Raw genomic sequence first — 16,152 nt, forward strand, 5'->3', positions numbered from 1 at the left:
ATCAAGTGTAAACAAACCCTGCGAATTTTCGAACCATTCTATTTTTTTAATCTTGATCATTTTAGAAATAGAATTTTAAAGTAAAGAAACTTTGTATTTTTAACATGTTCCTTTTTTAGAATCAGCTGTTTTGTATACCTCGAACAACGTTTCACCCTGTATAAGAATGATAGCGCACTTCGCGAATACCCTAAATGAAATATGTATTTTGTTCGAGTGTCACTCGATTCTAATGAAATGGTACTTGTGCATTGGATTGATTTATACTCAAGAGTAGGAACGTAGAGCGTACCCCATAATATACGAGGACCACTTCACAGATGCATCGAGGACCATAAAAATAGTCAAATGAATTTATGTAAACGTACATATTATTTTTAAGATACGCGAAGGTATCGATATTGTAAACAAATATTTAATAGTCACACTGGTATGATAAAAAGAAATTGATGTACGAATTTTGTCAATTTAAACGTTCACCATCAAATGCGAATATTTGGAAATAAACTTCTAAAATAAAAATGGAAGATTATATCTGGGGAACTGATAAAAGAAGGGGCTTCTTATCATTTCCAGTCCCCTTACCATTCCCATGTCACTTTCCACGTTATCGATCCTCAGTGGAATATCACAGCAACGCCATGAGCGGTGAGAATTAATACTAAACATGCTGGGAGTTCAGAAAATGATCGCTATCTGGATCAATCTGGATCTGGCGGGTGTGCTAGATCTGTATTTAACTTTTGTGCGGGAATCAGACGCGCGATAAAGCATTTTCTTGGATTGCTACGACTAATAGCTTCTAAAACTGATAGGGTGAATACAACTGACTACCCTGTATATACTACAACCATCATCATCATCATCATCATCATCATCTACATTATACTGGTGACGCGATCATTTTTAAATACGTCAAATGTTCAGCGGAAGTGTATCATGAAGCATATATTTTTATGAACTGTACTTCTCAGCAATACTTCATCTCCTACTTGTGATCATTTTAAAAAAGCACCAAAGTATTTACAGTGTTTAAAAATGAACAATAAATAAAATCATACATTAAATAGTAAACTGTATATGTCATACAGTAAGCTGGGCGTTATTCTAAGCAGTTACTGGGGATAAAAAATTAAGTAAAAATGCCGAAGATAAGAAGTAGCTCAATATAGATACAAGGCTGATTTCTATCCACAAACAAATCAAGTTTTGTCAATGACGAAGCGAATGAAGGAAATATTTATTGCAGTCTCGGAGTACAATAGCATTACTCACTATCAGTACTATACAGTGTGTATCGTAACTAATGGAACCGGCTTCAATGGTGGTTCGAGACACAAAAGAAATGAAGAAGTTTTATACAAATACGTGAAATATTTTACCTTGTTCCGGAATTATAACCATTTTCATACACCAGCAATGTGCAGTTGTTCACCTTTGTACCAAGTGTGTTGTCACATGTGAGACTCAGAGATTGTTTGAAGACACAGAGCAAATGAAGAAAATGCATGTAAACGAGTGACCTATATGACGAGCGACCTTGACCGAAATTACAATCATTTTTGTGGTCCAGTGATGTGAAATTATTTACCCAACCACCGAATGTATCGTTACACGTGGGAGTCACTTCGTCGTTTAAAGATATAGACCCGATGAAGAAAGTGTATATCAACGGGTGACCTACGCGACCTTGTTCACGAAAGATAACCATTATTGTATTCCGGTAATGTATGGTGGTTTATCTTTATATCGAGTGGGACGTAATGTGTAGGAAGCACTTCAGATGTCGTTTGAAGACACAAAGGAAATGAGAAAGGTTCGTATGAACAGGTAACCCATTTGACCTTGTTCCCAAATTATAACCACTTTTGGACTCTCGGCAATGAACGATTTACTTTTATACTGGGTTTGTTACAATAAGTAGAAACCACTTTAACGATCATTTAAAGATGTATCTTTGGTACGAATATAAAAATTCAGTGGCTTTAGGCCTGAGGAATGAGGAGACAATGGATCCTGCATGTCCTCCTCGCAATGTTAGAAAATCGTTCATGCAAGAACCGTGTGGCTACTCGACTGAAATGCGTCAGTGCGCCATTATGAGCAAAACACATGCGACGTGCATCTAATGAAACTGCTTTCAATAATTCGTGCAATTGACTAGACCAGAGAATTGGCATAAGATTGGCTTGACAATGTACTATTATGGAAAACGAGAAATGATCGAACCTTGAGAACAAATAGTGTTGTTAAGATCAGTTGCAGTATATACTGCTTTATCATCGGCAAATAATCATTACTCAGTTGACCCTTATGAATTATTATTACCTAATAAATATAGAATAATAATTCATAAAAGTATTGTTAATTTATTCATTAGAAATATTATAATTTAGGAAATTGTCGATCATAGATCAACTAAGTCGATCTTCTTCTACGTGATTTTATGCGTATATAGATATGCTTATGCATTCTAAAGAAAACATGCACGTGTAACACCTTTGCAGTCGGGTTTTTTTTTTCTATTGCGCGCGAATATGTTTTCTGTAGCCAAGGTACTGAATCGTTTCTCTGTTCCAACGATTTTATGATCCATCGATTTTTTTATGCCATCCACTGGCTCCACGAACGATTTCCTGAACGATTACTTCTGAAGGAGATCGTTATGCCAAGGAGACAAGGACAAAACATGTTAATCACGTGAACTATCCTATTATAACGCGATGACCTCCAGAACTTATCGTTACAATTATTCCTCACGTGTCGATAAAACAACCATTTTTTGTTGTTGTTTTTCGAGGACCTACATGAAATTTTTTTCCCGACGAATACCAACAATATTCGAGATAAAGATATTAGAACATTGTCTCTTCCAAATAAATTTTCGATCATAGTATTGGTTCCACTATTTTATTTCAGAAGGTGTGTCAAAAATTTGCATTTGTCGGGGAAGCCAACGTCAACGTAAGGTTTGACAAACATTGGTATAGAAGGGAAAAAACTATGTTAACGATGATAACGATGAATAATTTATACCTGAACAGCTTTGGAGTGTAATCGATCTAAAAACAGTAATTGTTAACATAAAATTGAAATATCTCAAATAAAAGTCTATGTCAGTAAAATAGGTCTTAACGAAATAAATCTTGCAAGTCCATAATCTTTTAAAATCTTTTAAAAATTAGAAAACACCTGAAAAGGAGATACCTGATCGCCTACAGCGGCAACGAGGCGGCAAAAACGAGCCGTTCTATGAAATTGCGTAAAAGTTTGATGTTTAAACTAATATAATGGACATACACCGTGTGTTGCAACCATGTACGTACATATATAAACGTATATAAACCGACGAAAATGGGAATAACGGTTACCATCAACTTCTTTCCATAAATAGAGGCGATAAAAACTCTTTAAGAGTTAGGTACGTGCACTGACGAAACATTCAGAATGTATGATATTTAGTAATGAAACAAAAATTCATTTAGACGATACAGGCGAATAGAATTATTATAATAATTTTATGACGTAAGCACGGATGAAGTAATTTTATGACGTATCACAAACTATCTAACGACAATGATCAACTTATACGGATTGCATTAAATTACTTGTAAATTATTATTATTTTCATATTCATCAAGTTAATATTACTTAGCTAATGATCAAGTGATATTACGCATGCTGGTTAGTCGGTTTTGATTAACCTAGTTGCATTTTCTATCTAACTAGAATCTATCTATCTAACTATCTATCTAAACTTTGTTTGTACTTGTTAATTATTATAAATGTTTATGCTACATCGATTAAAATACATCAGACTTAAACGATTTCTGTTGGGAATATTCCTGGTTACAATTATTCAATTACCCTAATTATTCTTATAGTCTTTATGATTTGAAGAAATATTCTACGTGCACAGATCAATATTATTAAACTATATTTAAAAAAAATTTTAACATTTTGAAGTCTGAACATATGTGTTAATGCTCTTGAAGAGATTACTGAGCAACTGAACTATACAACAATATATGTCTCACTGTCCAGTTTCCTTAATGAATGTAAATTTATGAAACGACAACAAATAAGCACATTTGCAAGAAAATTGTTGACTCACAAAGGTCACGCGTATTGACCTTGAGTAACCTTGATTCGTCAGACGTAATGCTCATCGTGAGAACTTAGAAAGGTGAGTGTGACCTTAATATTTGAGGAGCATCGCCTAAAACACGTTTCCTCTAAGCGTATCAGTTGCAACAGCCGATCATATGTGTATGAAAAGGAAGAGATGGTATCTAGTTAGATAGAAAATGCAACTAGGTTAATCAAAACCGACTAACCAGCATGCGTAATATCACTTGATCATTAGCTAAGTAATATTAACTTGATGAATATGAAAATAATAATAATTTACAAGTAATTTAATGCAATCCGTATAAGTTGATCATTGTCGTTAGATAGTTTGTGATACGTGTAACGAATTGTACTTGGCAGGATCAAAAAGTGATTTTATCTCGAGCGAAGGAGACAGAAAAAAAGCAACTACGGATACGGTTTCAATTTAAACGTTCGTCACGCAACAAGCATAAATTTTACTTATGGCCTCACAAAGTCAAATTAAATCTTCCGAAGAGGGTCGACGAAAAGAACGGAATGTCACTCTCTTTCTTGTCTTTTTACTTTTACATGGAATTTTGAATCGAGCCACTTCATAGATCCTTTTATTATTTAAGCATTTTATTTTAAAGTAACGTAAAATTATATTATTATATGTTATTCTATGGCTGTCTTATATTCTTGATGTACCATCGATTTAATTTTGAATCTTCTGGAACAGTATTTATACGTCTATATCATTAAATAATTTTGTTTCCATAAAATTGGGATACCAGCTTCAAAGTACACAAACATAATTGAATTTGCAAGATCCATCGGTGAATGTAAATATTCACGAAGACTGAATTGGTCAAATTTGTTAAAATTGCTGAATTTATCCTACACGCTGAGAATCAATATCCCATCAAAATCAATAGAATATAAGTTATCATTGACCAGCAATTATTAAAAATCTCCAACGTGAAACCTTGAAACTCTCGAATCAGCATTCAGACGAAGGTAAATTCTTCGCGACCTATTTACCAGAATTAACAAGAAACAAAAGTATCCAGCAGCAAAGTAACAACTTACATATGAAAGTATTTACGTAATCGAACAAAAAAGGCAAATAATCTTAAAATCACTCGATCATTAACTATGGCTTTACTGCAATTTTGAGGGGCGTAAGTATCGTAACATAGAGTCAATTTTATTAATTTACTCTCTCCGATTCCAAAGATTGCCAAGATTGGCGCCTAAGATTTTAAATTTGCCAGACATTGAACGGGTTAAAGAATCGGTTGGATCAGGGCTCCCAAAGCATTGCCGCTCCGACTATAATCAAGAAAAGAAATCGTCAAATTTGTCCCATGAGTTCCATCTGACGAGTCGCTCGAGCCAAAGTTCGCCTAACCGCAAGGTTAACGAGGATCAAAGGGTGACGGTACGGTAGTGCGATAATCGGTGACCAATCTCGTTTCACAATTTTCGATGCAACGGTGATGCCCGTTGTCGGTTGGTGCAATCGCGAGGATATAAAGGGGCACCTGTGTGTCCGAGTGCTCCTACCATCGGTTTTTATCCCCGCGAGGAGTCATTGCTTTTTTCGTAAGTGGAGGAACGTGTTATCGAGAGGAACGAAGGGAAAGTTCTGGCCGTGCCGGACAGTCGCCTCCAACCAGCTCGTGAGATTCAACGTAGGGTGCCGCGGAACAAGGTGAACGGGTTTACCAGCTCGCCGTGCGTGCACTTTACCTATCCGCGTCGCGAGCCGATTGCAATTTTTCGTTTCGCGCGCTCCTCGACGGTTTCATTAGATCCGCGGACATGCGAGAAAATCGGTCGACCGGTCGCATTCTTCGGCGTGCTTGCTTCAGCGGATTTCGGTGCTGACACGGTGCATCGTACGCGTACGAGCCGCGATTATGAGTGGCGGTGCACGCAACACGAACCTTTTTCCTCGTTGAGAGAATCGTTTCGCGAATTCCTATCGATATAACCGAGGCTGGCGAACGACACGGCCGGTATACCGGCAGGCGACTATCGGTTGGATCAGTGATCGTCGGACTTGAAAAAAAGTCGATTCTTGTGAATGGTTCGAAGCTACGCGAGGACGCTGAGACGTTTCTTTGAACAAGGTGACCGAATATATTGGAATAATATTGTTGGGTTCGTCTATCTGACGGGAAGAGAGATAGGATTATCGAGGTAACACTGGTTATCCGTGTGGGAGTTTGTGTCGCGGAAGTAATTTTACAGTTATGTCGGTGACTTATTCTTGATGAGCAGAGGTGGGATAAATTCCGTTGTATATATGATTTTCGAATGTCCACTGTTCAAATGATTATCTGTGGTAGAGTTTCAATCACGGAATAAAGTATTTTACAGTTATATATTGGTTCTGTTTGGAAGCTTACTCTTGATGAACAGAGATGAGATAAATTCTCTTATATTTCGAATAATCATTGGTTATCTGTGGTAGAATTTGAGTCAGGGAATGGAGCATTTTACAGTTACGCGTTGATTCTGTTTGGTTTTATTTATCTCTGATGGGAAGTAATATTCTTAGCTGATGTAACAGAATTATCATGCGCTTACTCACAGTTGGAATAATCATCTAAGTGTGTACCATTAGAGGAAAATATTTCTCTACGTTTCTAAGAACTGTTCCTAAGTCGAGAATCGAGTTTCAAGTGTCTAAATGATGGACACTAATTATGAAGCCAAAGTGAACAAGTTTTATCGAAGAACTTCTAATTAGTGAAGAGAATTTTCTTTGGTACCTACAATTAAAATCTTAGCCATCTATGACGAGGATTAATATTCTTCTTAGGTATAACAAAAATATTGTGCGCTTTATGTTGAACTATTACCACAAAATAATTATCTAATCCTGCACCATACCAAGAAAACAATGTTCGTCACCTCTAAGAATTCCTAAGAAAAGTCTGCTTTAAGGTGTTTTAGTAATACACGTAAATTATGCCAAGTAAGCCAAAGTGAAAAAGTTTGATCAAAGAATTCTCGAATTAGTGGAAATAGTTAGCCTCGATTAATTAGTGTGACGAGTGCGGTTTGGGATTTCGCGAGGGAAGGCGTCGAGCATGCGGCGTCGCGGCTCGCGGTGCATACGATGCCTAAGTCCAATAATAACGTGGGAATGAATGCGAAATCCCATTAGCGGTTGGCGACACTGTTTATTGCGCGATTACTCATCTATTCAAGCATCATTACCGTATAAGACTGAGGAGTAGTTGCACACAATGGGAGACCAAAGTTCATTTCGAAATAAAAGTTGAATTCTCTAAACGCCCTCGCACGTGAAAGTGTCGAATTTGGAACGGACACCCATCTTCAACGTGTTCTGGGGTCCAGTTATGAACCTCGTGAACGTTATGTCAATAGTCTCAGATGTAGGATAGACAAAGACTTTCTCTCAACGCTTTCTCTGGTCCCCGTCGTTCGCGATCAAAAGAAATACGCGCGTTGCAGTTGACATACACTCGGGCATTTGACATTTTTTCGAATTCAGAATCGCGTGCGATTTGGAAGCGGCGATGCGTGCCGAGCTCGAGGATCGCTAACGACGTGGTTTGAGAGACTTCTTAACCTAACCAACTACTGACATCTGATATTTGTCGGAAAATGGCTCATACTAAACGCCTGAACAATCACAATGAATTTTATTACGTTCAATCCTTTATAATCAACGAATGCCATCACATACGTACGAATATTAACGCATATAATACGATGATATATAACGATGACACAATAATCAAAAGGAAATATTAAATTTCTGTTGTTACGATGCGCTTTACAGAGAAATGCCTGCGATAAAGCTTTTCGGAAGAAAATGGCTAGCTGCGGCCGATGATCTCGTCTATCCGGGCCTGTTTGAAATTTTCATTCGAACTGTGTGGTGAGTACTCTGTCCTTGCTTCTTTATCCGATTATACAAATAGTGTTTAACATTTAAATGACGACATTCAAATGATGTAATCAGAAAATAGGAAATGACAGATGGACGTAGCAGCGTACAATTATTTGATTTATTACCTGTCGATACGCGAGAAGAGAATATATTATATTTGTTTATTTATTTCTTAATGCCAGAACAGGTTTTGATATGAACTATCGAGAGTAATGGTCTAATACGGAATACTGAAATCATTATTGTTGACTTTATCGATCAAAACAGTGGCATTTCGATGTGATACTAAGAATATAGATATTTAAATATCTATCTACGTAAATATTTCAGAGTAAATTAAAAAATGTATCGAATGCTCCGTACTGTATCTATCTAATTTGATTATTCTAGCTTATAAAAGCTTCAATTACAGCTTATACAGAGAAATATAAAACATGATGCTCGCTGAATATCTCACAGTAAATATTTTGAAATCAGTGCGTCAAAATTCATCGTTTTACCCCGATAATAAAATAAAATCAAATACGGAACTCGATCAAACTTTACTTAATTTATGAATAATTGAGACGGATGACGTCGTCCATATTCAAGAAATCTGTCGAATTCAGTAATTTTAATGTAAAATACTACATAAAAACACAAACCTGATACTTTATACAACTTACGCTGTTCACAGGTTAATTTTAATCGGAAGTGTCTGCGTCAGATATTATCAATTCATATGGAGTTGCCGGTTAGGCGGCGAACTGGTTCGCGTGTATCTTCTTGGGCAAATAACGTTTCTCATCGTATCGATGATTTTAATGCTGATCATCGTGAAGCACAGCGCGAAAGGGTCTATCATGGAAACGCGAGCTCGTAAATATGTTGAGCCACTCTTGACAGTCAAGTGAGTAAACAGCCACGCGAAAATTACATGGCAATTTACATTTCAAACTATAGGTTTTCAATTTGACACGCTGCACGTTTCATTGTGTGGAGTAATTATCGCTTTCAATGTCTCGTCTATATAATTAACCTTTTACGAGCATGAAATCTCCTTATGAGTATGAAACTGAAATTAAGAGTACACGTTCCACAGAAGTGAAACTGATAGAATAATCACAAATTAACGATAAATAACAAATAGTCTGAGCGTCTGTAACGCGAGTGTGCTGGTCCAGCCGAAAGTAATCGTAGCTGTAAATCATAATAAATCATAGTAAATCATAGTAAATCATAGTAAATCATAGTAATTAAGTAAATCATAGCTGTAAATCTGGTTTAATGTTCAATTAATTGCTGCACGTAACTGTATATGTTTTGTGACTTTGTTATCTTTAATTTATTGCATTTTATTCTCGCTTGTCGTTAACTCTATCCATCGAGTATAAACGATCATCGACTGACGTACTCTCGAAAAATAATAAATTTTTTGAGTTCTTTCAAGTTTACCAGCGCGTCCTGTTTCACTTGCGATCGTGACTTTTTCTCATACTTTCGTCTGTTTTCACTTTATGTTTAAAACATCTGATAGTTCGTGTTTTAAACGCGGAACCTCGAGCCTCAAGTGGCGCAACAATTCTGTTATTTATTTATTTTTTTTTTTTTTTCTTTACAAAAAGTTACGATCCAACGATAGGAAACCTGTTGGAGGTTACAATATCGACAGTGCGTTCTTACACGCTCCAAACAGACAGAAACATAGTGACTATAGAAAGAGGGATCGAGAAGTTCTGAAACAAAGTATCTAAATCTACAATTAATGTTTATCGATGTTTTTTCCTTAATTTTATTCCTTGATAAATGGGAACTTCTAATGATCACGCAAACTACCAGAATAGTAAAGTTTTTAATTCGCCATTATGATGTGAAAGCAATAGTTCAGACTTAATTTCGCAAGGCACTAGCATTGCGACATGGTACAGAGTTTAAGACTTTTTCATTATGCAAAAACTAACAACAGAGTTGTTGGAAATCTGCATACGTATCATGGTTCTCAGAAAATACGAAGTGCAATGTTAACTTCGAGTTACCTGGAAAGGTTAACGCGCGCGGCGGACTTTACTCTTCCCGACGAAAGAAAGACCGAATATTTTCGGGGAAAATGTCCATTTAAACATGTCCTCTAAACGTGATAATGGACAATGCTTGTGTTTGAATAAATCTTACATTTTATAATAGTATAACAATATCAATAAGTGGACATTTTGAATGACGATTTTATATTTCCATAAAAAATAAAATATTTTCTCAATTTCACAGAATCCTACTGATTCTACCTGGGGTAGCATGGAACGTTTTAGGAAGCTTGTGGATGTTCGGCGATAGGGTCGAGTGCAGTTACGATCACTACACGGTTACCGTAGTGCAAGCAGTGGTGCTTTTCGACTGGGTTCTCATCGGTCTCACCATTTTCGGTTTGGCGTTGGTCTTCGATCCCCTGGGCTCCTTGGCTGACAAAGATTTAGATACCTTGGCCGAGCACACCAAGGTTTCCAGCAACTGGATCCGCAGAGTTAAGTTCCTCTGGTGGCTGAGGAGACACGAGAAAGATGACGAGACTCTTCAACATTTCGCTGGTAAGATATAGGTACGGCTGGCCTGGAAAGAGTCCCGCCGCATTGAAATTGAATTGAATACACGTTCCACTATGATTAACATTCCTCTGGGCCAGGGATGGGAGACACCTTGTTGCATATTTTGTCGGATATGTCTTCTTTTCAAGGGTTGAAACTTTGACAGTCTAAGTCTTCATACATAGTTTATTACGAAAAAGACTTCGAGTTTGCCTATGATTAGCATTCTTCTAGACTAGAGATGAGAATTCTTGTTGCATATTTTAGTCAGGAGATCTTCGATAAGAATGTAGTTACAATTAAACTACATGTAGCTACAGCATCCAAGCATTCCCAAACTGAGCGTATGCTAATTAATTAAATGACCCGAGTCAGGTTTTACTTCCTCCTTTCTTTTCTGAATATTAGACTCGTTTAATGAATCATGGGTCGACGACCATTGTTCTAAGGTCCAGCAAGCGAAAGAATCGAATCGAAAGACCTCTCGCCAGTTACTTTGTCGAGGTAAATTGTTTCACCTCTTACTGGTACAGGTGGTAGATCAGAACGCGACAGCATTCAATGAAAGTAACAACGGGCCCCAGAGAGTGGGGGTCCTGGTTCTTGGAACCCCTTTCCCCGGCTAATGCGATTTTTTTTTCATTGTTGAACCGTGGACGATACCGATTTCTAATCCTTGAACGATTCGCGAAGGAAGTTTTACACGAAACTTTTCTAAATATACATATTACATGTAAAATGTAACTCTACACGACTTAAAAAATCAAGTATGCTTCCAATTTAAATTCCCCTCCATTGTGGAAGTAAATAGTGAGTCTGACGTTTTATGTGATAATAAAAATCCGTTTTGCAGATATAATGAGCGCTTTATTCCGTGGAACGGACATAGTGCCCTCGGATGTGATGGCGGGGTGCATTTTATTGATGATTCGACGTAAATCGCAGCGTCTAAATCTCGTGATTTCTCCGCAATATACTAATGGTACGTATCGAACTTCAATATTTGGAAAATTCATGTTACTTTCATCGTTCGAGAATTTACATAAGCCTGAATAGTTAATTGCATACTTGCCACGTGTTTGATAGACAGTAACTCACTGTCAGTAATCACATCCGTTCGTGTCCCGAAAGACACGTATATTATAGAAACTCACTTTTTAGAGCTCATTTTTAGAGCACTCTTAGGCCTAGCGATATAATTCTTATTTTCATATTTTAATTGTCACGTAGCTATCGTAATATGCAATTATTATCATCCACTACTTTCTCTAATACGTATTTATTTCAGACATATCCGCGCTTATGGCCGATGCACCTAGTTGGATGTCCTTGAAGGACGCACTTCACTATCTGAAGCTCTCGATAGCTTCATACGGATGGATGTTTTCCATTTACATGCACGCGTGTACAGGATACTTTCGTCTTCTACATAATTTAACATGTTGCATGTGCTTTCGGTAAGCGCGACAAAATTAATTTTATATTTCCAAAAACTACCCCCTATATACGTTACTTTTCTTCAATTATATTTGATCTACTCGAGCATTCGTATCGTAAAGAATAAGGACGAAGTTAGATTACGTTTAAGGCATTCTTTTTCCAATATTAGTATATTTTTTTAGTAGACAGGTGATACTTGATTAACAAAAACAACAATGATATACAATTAGTCGAAATGAAAATTTGTCGTTTCATGGTAAGAACCATTATTAACCAAAGCAATTCAATTATAGAAGAAAGCGTACCACAATTATCGGCGACAATTGTTGCTATTGCTATTTAGCAGGTGTGAAGGTTTTATCGGATGTATCTACAGATGATATTCTGTATGCATCGTTTAAAAATCAACTATGCAAGGTTGGTTAAATTTCTTTCTGTTTACCTATGTCGTAGGTGACGATTACATTTGTAAAATATTTCCAGGCACCGTTTTATGTCATCGAGGATCACAAATGCAAAGCTATCGTTGTTATCATACGGGGTTCGCTATCGTTGAGCGATCTCATCACGGATATCACGGCGGATTCCGCGGTTTTTGAGTGCGAGGGGCTTCCGCCAGGGTCGATGGTAAGCATCGTTGATGTTGAAGATAAGCTACGAATAATCCTCAGATTTTTTCAATAGAACTATACGCCGTGATGAATTTTTATTTGCACAGGCGCACAGAGCCATGGTAACAGGGGCAAAGCTGATCTTGAAGGAGTTCGACGAAAACAAAATTTTGGAACGAGCATTCGCGACCCATCCTACCTATAATTTAGTAATCACAGGTAAATTTCTAAGCGACATAGTAACAATTACTACACGTAGCTAAGTTATGAAGTTAGTCCAGGCAACTTTAGTATTTTTAAATGTTATATTTCCACTATTCAGATTCTGAATTTTTCGGAATTCTTCAGAATATCTTTCTACTAGGGGTGTGCGGGATTCCCGAAAATATTCGGGATTCCCGAAAATATTCGGGATTCCCGTAAAATATTCGGGATTTCCGAAAATATCCGGGATTCTTGAGTTTATGCGGGATCCCGAGTTGATTCGAGATCCCCGAGAATACACGAGATCCCGCAAAAATCCGGGATTCCCGACAATGTACGGGATATAGAATAATATCTGGGATTTCCGAAAGTGTTGTTATTCTTGAAAATTTCAGCAATCCGAATGTACGGGATTTCGAAATTCCGAGAATCCCGAACATTTACGTGATCTCGAAATTCTCGGGAATCCCGAATGGTTTCGGGATCCCGGAAATTCTCGGGATTCCATCCCGATCCCGGGAGGAATTCCCGTCCCGACCAGGATCCCGCACACCCCTACTTTCTACTAATATTTTTCTACTAATTGTTAGTTTCGTCAGAACATTCTATTTCAAATGTAACAGATTTCATTTTAAAAATAAGCTAAAAGGAATCCTGCCTCTATCTACATGATAATTATTCTACATAAAAAAATATATATATATATATATATATGCAGGTCACAGCCTAGGCGCTGGTTTGGCCATTCTCTTTGGATTTTTACTGCGACCACGATACCCAAACCTGAAGGTCTACGCATTCTCGACCCCAGGTATATATTTTCGAAACACTAACTATTCAAACCTCTATCAAAAATTTCATATTACACTTAAGAAGAATTTTTTAATTAGAAAACAAAACTTTCTGATCAGCCGGCCTCCTCTCCCGAGAAGTTGCTAGAATATCGGAAGAATTCGTTCTAACGATAGGCGTTGAAAATGACTTAGTAATGAGACTAGGTCTTCACTCTGCAGAAAATTTCAGAACGTCTATGCTCATGGCACTTCGTGCCTGCCGGCTTCCCAAGGTAAGATCACCAAACTATCATAATACGTTTGAAAATTCTCATAATTATCAATCTCTGTATACAACTGAACAAGGTGTCGAAACAACACCCCTGTATTTCAAATATTTAAGGGAGCATAATATTGCAACAACCCCAAAGAAACACTCTAATTTAAATTTTACAATATTGTGCCTCAAACGATAGATATTTCACAATCTGTAGCTTAAAAACTCCAACGCAACCTGTACTAGTCATCGTGATTAATGTGCAACGCAGTGAATATTATCTTTTCAGTACAGAGTAGTTCTAAACGGATTCGGCTACATGTTATTCGGTATTCCCGAAAAGGACCTAAGCAAGACCTGGACCACAAACTGCGCCGAGGTCAACACTTCGATAGGAGGATCGCCATTGCTCGATGAACGAAACAACGTTGCGACACAGGTAAACGTTGAAGCAACAAAATTGAACAAACGTTATTTCTCTGTTTTATTACTCTGATCCAAGCATCACATTCGCTTTTAAACTAATTTCTATCATTTTCATCTATTGTTCGATCTAAAATAACGAATTATTTTCTACTATATTGCAGGAAAATAACATATACGAGCGAGACTTTAGGAAACGCAGAGTTACGAATGTAGAATTGTATACAGGAGGGAAAATACTCCACATTGTGAGACTCAAGCCTGAAAGGAAACAGACGGATAGAAAAAGGTTTGTTATCATATAGTATTAGTACCTTTCTGTGTTTCCAAAATGTGTTAACAAGCTGTATCGGTCCATTTGTGTTTAAAAAAGTATATATTTATAACCCTCTATACAAAGATAAGTTATCGACCATTGCATAAAACTAATTTCGTACAAAGGGTACAAATTTCCTCGAAAAGATAAAGAACGAGTATTTACCTTAAGGGAGGATTATCGACGTATGGTAATATGGTATGTAGGTAATATGTGATGCTGTTTATATATATCGTTTTTAATATCGCGCAACAACTGCATTAAGAACAACTGTAAAAATCTAGCAAGACTTCTTCGTTCTCGTAGAAAAAAAAGTTTATAAATAATTAATATAAAAAAATCTTTATTCTTTACTCTTTATCGACATATGGTAAAATGTGTTAACAAGCAATACGTAATACGTAAGATAATATATGTGATGCTATTTATATTCAGCATTTTTATCGTGTTTAACGTCACGTAGCAATTATCAAGCAAAACTGTAAATATACCACTACGATTTACGATTATTCTCATTGAAAGAAGTTTATGAATAATTGATTTAAAATATCGTCATTTTTTATTCATAAAGATAAGTTTATGAATAGTTAAACGTTGTTCAGCTAGATGTCCCAACCTATGCATATCATTTTCAGTAAGAAGCAAGGGCCGAAGGAAAGGAAATATGGAATGCGATGGGCACAACCAGAAGATTTTAGGGAACTGTACGTAGAGCCACGAATGCTCCTTGACCATTTCCCAAATCACGTGGAACGAGCATTAACAAGCATACTAGAAGAACAAAATAATCTACCAGTCTATTTAAACCTCTAATCTAATCCAAAGAAACGATTTTTCGAATACTGAAATTTTGAAACGTTCCAAAAATATGAGACATATGATAACGTATGATAATTACACGGAAACTTGATTTTCGCTATGAATCAAAATGTCTAGGAACGATAAGTTTATTTAATCTGTCATTCGCGCAAATGGTTCGACCTATTTTTTGTACCGCTATAGTATAAGAATTCTGAATTTTATTTTCGGAAGTGATAATACGTTTATTTATATCAAATCTTCGAGATACGACGAAATAAAGATTATGTTGTATATTATCAGTGTTCTTTTTTTTTAACTCTTCGATACTACATACTAATCGAAAAATTCGATGGTTTTTTATTTATTACTGCATAGTTTCTCAAGAAATTGGAAACTTTGATCGCCGTAAGGGTTGTGCTATTTAAAATGTTTTTAATTTATTATGTAGATTTATTATTAGTGACTAGAGAAATCCACAAATAAAAATTTCCTTGAAAATAGAACAAAACTTGCAAACTTTGATAGGCTATATTGGATTAGCCCATACATACAGTCAAATGATTAGCCATTTTGAATGTTCAAAAGAAGAAAGCAGATTCGTGCTATTTTCACGAAGCGTTAGGGAATCAAAAAATGTCTATATTCTCATAAAGGTTACTGTTGCGAATATAGAGTTAAACGTTCGAAGTAATTAGATAATAACATGTTTTCCTCAAAAAATCG

At 36.5% G+C, this 16,152-nt stretch overlaps 1 protein-coding gene across 4 annotated transcripts; it reads left to right on the forward strand.

The window, feature by feature from the left end:
• The first annotated feature begins 1,796 nt into the window (after positions 1 to 1,796).
• LOC128874121 (diacylglycerol lipase-beta-like) lies at positions 1,797 to 15,725 on the forward strand. 4 transcript variants are annotated; one of them, XM_054118474.1, is made up of 14 exons: positions 1,797 to 1,816; positions 7,916 to 8,014; positions 8,703 to 8,915; positions 10,271 to 10,587; positions 11,438 to 11,566; positions 11,873 to 12,041; positions 12,318 to 12,441; positions 12,508 to 12,651; positions 12,743 to 12,854; positions 13,558 to 13,650; positions 13,751 to 13,905; positions 14,179 to 14,328; positions 14,477 to 14,601; positions 15,264 to 15,725. In XM_054118474.1, exons 2-14 carry the CDS (start codon positions 7,920 to 7,922, stop codon positions 15,439 to 15,441), a joined length of 2,004 nt encoding a protein of 667 aa, XP_053974449.1. In that variant the 5' UTR covers positions 1,797 to 1,816; positions 7,916 to 7,919; the 3' UTR covers positions 15,442 to 15,725. The 4 variants fall into 4 exon arrangements, with proteins under 4 accessions (XP_053974449.1, XP_053974450.1, XP_053974448.1 ...); XM_054118475.1 differs by lacking the exon at positions 1,797 to 1,816 and adding an exon at positions 5,651 to 5,809; XM_054118473.1 differs by lacking the exon at positions 1,797 to 1,816 and adding an exon at positions 5,708 to 6,230.
• The last annotated feature ends 427 nt before the right edge of the window (positions 15,726 to 16,152 follow it).

The sequence above is a fragment of the Hylaeus volcanicus genome, chromosome 3, assembly GCF_026283585.1.
Source record: "Hylaeus volcanicus isolate JK05 chromosome 3, UHH_iyHylVolc1.0_haploid, whole genome shotgun sequence".
In the NCBI taxonomy this organism is placed as follows: domain Eukaryota; kingdom Metazoa; phylum Arthropoda; class Insecta; order Hymenoptera; family Colletidae; genus Hylaeus; species Hylaeus volcanicus.